The 7,235-nt window shown below is 39.6% G+C and overlaps 1 protein-coding gene across 1 annotated transcript; it reads right to left on the minus strand.

Moving 5' to 3' along the window:
- Window positions 1-2,781: 2,781 nt before the first annotated feature.
- LOC131436958 (choline transporter-like 1) lies at window positions 2,782-6,705 on the minus strand. Its single transcript, XM_058605967.1, has 6 exons — window positions 6,369-6,705; window positions 4,639-5,710; window positions 4,300-4,579; window positions 4,076-4,238; window positions 3,774-3,995; window positions 2,782-3,697 (listed from the first exon to the last, which is right to left on the minus strand). The coding sequence occupies exons 1-6, from the start codon at window positions 6,474-6,476 to the stop codon at window positions 3,476-3,478; spliced, it is 2,067 nt and encodes a 688-aa protein (XP_058461950.1). The 5' UTR covers window positions 6,477-6,705; the 3' UTR covers window positions 2,782-3,475.
- Between the last annotated feature and the right edge of the window lie 530 nt (window positions 6,706-7,235).

Raw genomic sequence — 7,235 nt, forward strand, 5'->3', positions numbered from 1 at the left:
ATTTGGCCTGATACAAAATAACGGGGAGGAAATACATTTTGAACAGGGCTGTAAAGCTGATTGGAGCCCTTTTCTCACCAAAATTCACCACGCTTCTATTATGCGAACTGTACACCAGGGGTGGAATCATGTAAGGTGATTATCACCAAGTGATTATCACTTTTGAAAATTTGGAATCATGTAAGGTGATAATCACCAAGTTCTGTCACCACTGCTGAAAGGCTAACATCACTATCAAATGTTGGAATTACGTAAGGTGATAGTCACCACGATTTAATCACCTTCATGTCATAATGGAGGTGATAGCAATTTAGTTATCACTTTTAGTAGTGATTTGATTTTTTGAGAAGTGGCTTTATAAATTATTGTCCGTTAGGTGAATTTTAAGCCACTAACCTACCAAAATTGGTTGGAGAGTATAATTTTTTAATAAAATTCGTACTGATGTTGTGTCAAAATTAAATACCAAAATGTAACTTAGTTTGTATAGTTTAAAGAATTCATAGAATGAACGGTAGTATTTATAAATTAAATCAATTCGTAAAGTGAATGAAAACTATACACAAAATTATTTAACGGATCTATCTCATTCGAGAGGAATGCCATCAGTTGTGAAACATCAAGAAGATCTAACAATTCGTGTCATTTCAAAGCTAGCAAATTTATCCCAAAGAACTGACTGTGACATTGATTTCCATTGAAAAATAAAAATCGGCACTAAATTAAACCAACAAGTGAATTGCACAGTTAGCCATACTCGCGAGGCAACTTTTTTCAACGTTACTCTTCGATCCATACAAATCATCATTGATAAACATGACTCGAATTAATGAAAATGATTGAAAACTATAGGAATAAAAATTTAGATACTATGTGTTTTTCGAATCATCGTTCCAAAGAACCTGATAATCATTTTGCACGACGAGGAAGTGCTTTGAAAAACAGTGTTGGTGTCATTAAAATTTCAAATAATTACTTTTCGGTTTTAACCTTCGGGTTCGATCGATAACTAGACGATTTGCTGCATGAAATCAGAACTAGTTTGCTGTCGATTTGCTAGCATGGAATTACAACTAGTTTACAGATTTTGGCTGTCGAATTTTGTTTTGTTGTTTGGCAACAACTGCACAATTCTCCAAACTTCTGAGTACTTTGAATTTCACATCTAATCATTTCGAGAACGGCTACTACTAGAAGCTATATCACGAACAAACTGTGAATTTTTTATATATCGTATATACGCCACTTTCATATGTTACTCCTCCTAATATCAACGGTATACGTCACATTTATATTTTACTCCAGAAAAATTGACGTTTCTTGACAGGTGATAAATGGAGTGAAGTTGGCTCAATCACCGGTGATGGTGATAGTAAAAGTGATCACCTTCGGTGATTCCAAACATTCTGGTGATCACCTCTTTATCACCAGAAGGTGATAGTCACTTATCACCTTACATGATTCCACCCCAGAGTGCTCACCGGCGGGCATTCTTCGGTGAAAATATCTTAATCCACCTCAGAAAATTTTAGAGCTCTGCTCTAGCAATTTGGTGCGATCCAGTGCTAGAGTTGAAAGAAAATAAACACGCGCTCTCATGATGTGGCTGTATATGTGTGAAAGAGAAGAGCTCTCGTTGATGTTGCCAGTGCGAGGGGAGAAATTATAACAATGGTCTTCCTCACACAGAGGAGATGGACATCGCTGGTGACAGCGACGTGCGAGGATGGATGTTCAGTCATCTTGTCTGGCATTTCGGCAATTTTTCCTATAGTGCCATCGCTGATCGATAGCACGGCCTTAATATTTGCTGGCATCCGCTGTAAGAACAGCATCTTCATTAGATCGTCCGTCACATTTAATTCGGTTGCGATTTCTTGCATTTATGCGAGGAGATGAGTAGGGCGCATGCCTCCAAGGTCGCGAGCACTTAAAAGTTGTTTCAGTCTTCCTTGCGCCGATACTTAGAATCGCGAAACAAATCGTTGCTTAACTGTTTCGTGACTGAAGTCAAACATGAGAAAAGGTCCTAAATGCAAATGAGAGTTTCTCTTTTGATTATTAAGGTCCTATCGGTAATCTCTCTCCTACTTTTTACATATAATAACGACTGAGCTTAACGAGTTTCGTTTTGTAGTTAAGAAATTGTTGGCAAATACAGGAATAGGCTGTAATAATTGAAAGAGTAAGTGAACAGAGAGAATCTGTCACTTGGGACCTTTTCTAATGTTCATCGAGATTTATTCACGTCTGGGGAAGCTTCAACTAAATCCGCTACATGGCAGATGACGGATTGGACAATTTAGATGTGCGCAGTAGACCAGTGTTGGTAGTAGAGATGGGCAATTCGTTCGCGAACAGTTCAGAAGAACTAGTTCTTTTGAAAGAATGAACGAGCTATAGTTCTTTTTTCGAGAACGGTAGTTCCTCAGTTCAAAGTCGAGGGATCTTTTTTTTTTGTTTTTTAAGCTCGCTCAACCTTTTTTCAAGAACGGTACTAATAAGAAAGTTTCGTCACGAAACCTCGGTTCTATTTCGAGGCACCTTTTTTTCCTCGCTTAAGCTTACAAAAGTGAGTTCTCGTTTAGTCTTTGAACGAACAAACCAACTATGAAAAGAACGAATGAACAGCTCTGGAGAACTAGTTCTTTCAACAGAACTATGCATCACTGAACGGTTCTTTAAAATGAACTGTTTTGCCCATCTCTAGTTGGTAGTAAGCATCACTAGATCTTATACAGATAACATTGAAACCAAACGAATGATTAAGGAGTCAACAGATTGAGCTCATAATTAGCGTCTTTATTGGTATTCTCCAATTATTAAATACGATTATAAGTGTTTATCGTATCACTAGTTCGTACATATAATATATATAGCAAATATTTCTTTCTATAATCTGAACTGGCGTTGAAAAACATCAATATAGAAATAAAATCTGACAAAACTTTCTTCTTCAACAATGGATAATAATCTGATTTTATAAGTAGCAATATTAACTATGGAAATTTGAACGTGAGTTACGATGTGTTATTAATGTATTATCATGAAGTGCAGGATATCTAATTCAAAGAATAGATGAAGTTCGAGTGATTTAGAAATGCATACAATAAATATTACCTAGCGTTAATTTTTCATTGTGAGTGAGATTTAAATAGTTACAATACTTTAATGATGTATAACGTTCTGGATGGAGTTGTTTCCCAACTCGATGAAACATCGTCTTGTAAATAGATTCGTAGCTTCATATCAAAATAGGAAGAAAAAAAAACGGTATATTGTTCAAGTTGGTAAAGTTAGCTCTGAAAACGTCTAACTTTGAAAAGCTGTCTTATATCAAATATTGGAGAGACTCTTTTATCGCGACCGCCAATCTGTAATACCAAAAAAGTATGCCGTCTTTTGTGCTTGCGTATGTTTCACTTGGCTGGCTTCTGTTGAGGGGCATCGTCTATTCTAAAGTACGCGCACCTTGTTATGCTTTGTTATTTTCAATTTCAGTCATTTGAAGAGTTTGCATTGAGAACGGTTGCTTGGTTATCGGAGCCATTTCCACAACCTGCATCGGAGCCTCCACCGCATCCGTTTCGGGGGCTTCTCCCAGCAGTCGCGCCAGGTTACTTTCCTTCCAGCGACCGGAGTTTCCGTTGATCGTACGATCCTCGCAGACACACAGGAACAGCGTGTCTACAACCATCTGTAGTGAGCAGGTAAAGAAGATATTGTATTATTCGATTTATTGTAATCTGCATTTCGGGTAGGTTTTCATTTACCTCATACAACGACAGGACAATGTGAGCGATAAAGAACGAAAAAACCGTGATGATGATTACGGGGGCCATGTAAAAGTGTACGTTCGGGTTGTCGCGTAGCAGCAGAATACTGATCATTCCGCACAAGGCAGCCACGGCAAGTTTGCCTAAAAACAGCACAAAATCACCGATACCGTTAATGGTGGCCACCTGTAAAGCATTCGTCACCAGAGCATTCCAAGCCTGTGCGGTTGGGAAAAGAAAGGTACGATTTAAAGCCTCCGTAAATAAGTGAAAACAGATGCCTGATGAAAAATGCTTACAATCTTGGCTGCCGGACAGAAATTTACACTTTCGATCGCGATTACCGTGTAAGCATTGTGATTCAGATAGCGGATAAACTTCTCCAAAAGCCAAAAACTACAGATGCAACACCTGAGGCAACAACTTGCACATTCCGATCCTTCCTGTTGATGACGCTTCAGTCTAGAAATAAACCTCATTTAGAGCAGTTGTTCTCCTGTTTCAGGTTTCAGGTCAAGTTTACTTTGTGTACAAATATGTCAGTATCAAACGTGGAATCTTGAAAATTGTGATGATAAACGATCCTTTTGCAACCGAGCCCAGATGATATTTGATGAGTTTTCCAATGGCTTGCAGCACCGGGGTATCGGTTGGCTTGCGGAAGTACCAGTACGCTACGGCTCCCGCTATAGCAAGCTGTTGGCAGGCGAAAATGAATTCCGTTGTCCAGATTAAGCCGATGATGTAGATCCACAGCATATGGCGAAGGTAGTCAGCCTCAGGATATTCAACCAAATCGAATGCTGAAAAGATGATATGAGTTGACAAACCAGTAAAAGTAATCATATTTCCCGAGTCCTACATTTATAAGTATTATTGTTGGCCGGAGTATCAGGTTTCACCTCAGCTTCAGTCTTGTTGGGGTTTTCTTTGAGCTGAGTAAACGGCAAAAGTGGCCGCACGTTCGGATAGTTGGCAGTGGCTAAACAAACGATCACCACAACCCAAAATGTAAGAAATAGAACCAATGCAATGAAGGCTAGCACCGGAGGTCCTGCCAGCCCCGGTAGTTCAATCATACACTTGCCGGCTTCTTCGAACAGGGCAGCCAATCCGCTCAGTTTCTCTCGAAGGTAATAAATGATGACCAGCAGGATAATCATTATGCAGGTTGCAGCAATGGCCAGGACGTAGATGGTGGTTTCATTCCGCACCAATTCCTCCAGGTACGATAGCTTCGGATCAACGTCCATGTTGTGCTTTGCCTTGTAGTAACTCCACCACAGTAGCCCAGTAATCGCAATGCTAGCCACCGCAACGAAAATGCAAATGACCCACGATATGATCGCGGTCAACACGTGCAGCATCGTTATGAGAACTATAGAGAAAATCAAGCTTAGTCCGCAAATCAGCACAACCGTTGGCCATGTTTTGTACAAATCGCTGAACACCTGTTGAGCTGCTCCCCAGGAATTGATCAGTGCGTACATATCCTTAACGTGATGCAGGGGAGCATTTTTTCCGGTCGGTATACAACGGTGAAGCACCGGCGTTGCCTCGTATACCGGAAATTTCGGACATGGCCCGGCAAAGGCAAAGTACTTCGGTCCCGACGCTTCCTGGGTCGCCAATAGGCTCATGTTGAAATCGTACCGACAGTATTTGCTTCCTCTTTCCTCGTAGTACCGATACAGTTCCATAGCCGTTCCGATATCTTTTTTGGGACATTCTTTCACGCAAATCTTCAATGTCTGCCGAAGTTCCTTTAGGTCCAAGAAAAACACGTACGGTTTGTCCAAGGTGTTCAAGCCGGACAACGGAAAGTGTGCAAACTTTTCGTTACTTTCGACGCCGCATGTATTTCCGAACGAATCATAGCCATTGATGATGCGCAGCGGGTTACCGTACACGAATGAGAATACGGCAATCACAAGCTGTGGAGTGAGAGGAAGCAAAAATTACTATACAGTGAACGTACGAGTGATGAAGAAGTTTCCTTCATCGTTTGCTTGAAATGCGTTAAACGTGAGTCACTATAATGACATATTAATTAGATCGTAGTGTAGGAAGTATGATAAAATAATTTTTCAAGTAAAGCAAAAAACTTTTCATCTAGATTTGCCGTCCCATCCTGGATTCTAGACTAATAACTGAGAGGAAGTATATGTTGTAGAAAGCTCGTGTGTTTTCATTATACTTGCCAAATGTTCATTGGTTCAATTACATAGATTTGAAATTCTAATATGACTTGATATTGTTTTAGAGGTTTTATACCTAGTTGCCATCAAATATGGAGAGTTCAAACAGGTGTTTCTATACATATCAACAAGTATCGATAACAATGTTATAGTACTTGTAACCGCTAGAAAACCCAAGCAATATAGATAAAGCAAAGACAAACCAAACCGTATCTGATACAACGCAGATTGTATCGATTACTTGCTTATACTTTAAAATCTTTATAATCTTGATTTGGTTCAATCGGATAAGGGGGGTGTGGTCCAAGATACAATCTAATATATTGTTTCACTACTCATTTCGGTTTCATATTTGCGAAACAGTGAACAAAAAAAACAACTTCTAGGTTCTTACCAACGCAGCCCAGAATATAACATAAACAATTAGCCAAAAAATATCGGTACAGCCTCGCACAGCAGTGGGCTGATGCTGATCACTGGATTTACTTTCGAAGCACCCCATCTCTGTGGTCGTATATTGCCACCTAATCTGAAGTCACGATTCCTTTCTATGCACTACCGGAGACGGTCTTAATTGTTCCACAAGATGGTTTTTATCCAAATTAGCACTTTTTCACAGAAAATTCCATCAGGATGACGCGATCGCTTCCTCAATCGAACCCTACTACCGCCGCTTATTCGCCGTCGTGTCGGGTACTGAGAAGTGTTTATTGTTTTGATGGCGTCTTTTTCGGCTTTTCTTTTACACGCACATTCTACGTAAAGGGCTAAACGAAGAAAAACAAAATCCGTTGATACACCACACGATGATAAATGGGCAGGTGGAGAGATTTTTCTGTGTGAATGCGTCTGTAGTTCTTTGTTTTTGAAAAACAAAAATATATGGAGAAGAAAAGTATAAACATAAAGCGTTTCAGGATCATCCGTCGAATCACGTCCAGTTGCTATAACTGAGAACAAAGTTTTGTTTCATATTTAACCAAGCTCGGAATACTTGATAACTTGGGGAAATTAAACTATATACCTGGAAACACACTAGTTCTGAAATAGAATTTTTGGAAAACACTAGTTCTGAAATAGAATTTTTAGCCATGTTTTGAGAAAATTATCAATACAGCCAAACCGCCCTTTCTCGCCACCAAAGTTAATTTTACATCGTACGTTAACACGCCGCTTGTTTCAGATCACTGTCCAGTTTACTGTGAGCTGTTAGACCCAACCCATACACAACCTGACAGAAATGTGTCTGTTTCATATGTGT

Source organism: Malaya genurostris, chromosome 3 (genome assembly GCF_030247185.1).
Source record: "Malaya genurostris strain Urasoe2022 chromosome 3, Malgen_1.1, whole genome shotgun sequence".
In the NCBI taxonomy this organism is placed as follows: Eukaryota; Metazoa; Arthropoda; class Insecta; order Diptera; family Culicidae; genus Malaya; species Malaya genurostris.

Excerpts from the sequence above, each read along its gene's own strand:
- LOC131436958 (XM_058605967.1), bottom strand. The coding sequence starts at position 6,476 with ATGGGGTGCTTCGAAAGTAAATCCAGTGATCAGCATCAGCCCACTGCT. Across the intron at positions 4,239-4,299 it reads CTGACATATTTGTACACAAA|ACTGAAGCGTCATCAACAGG; the intron begins GTAAACTTGACC and ends GTTTATTTCTAG. Across the intron at positions 3,698-3,773 it reads TTGTCCTGTCGTTGTATGAG|ATGGTTGTAGACACGCTGTT; the intron begins GTAAATGAAAAC and ends TGCTCACTACAG.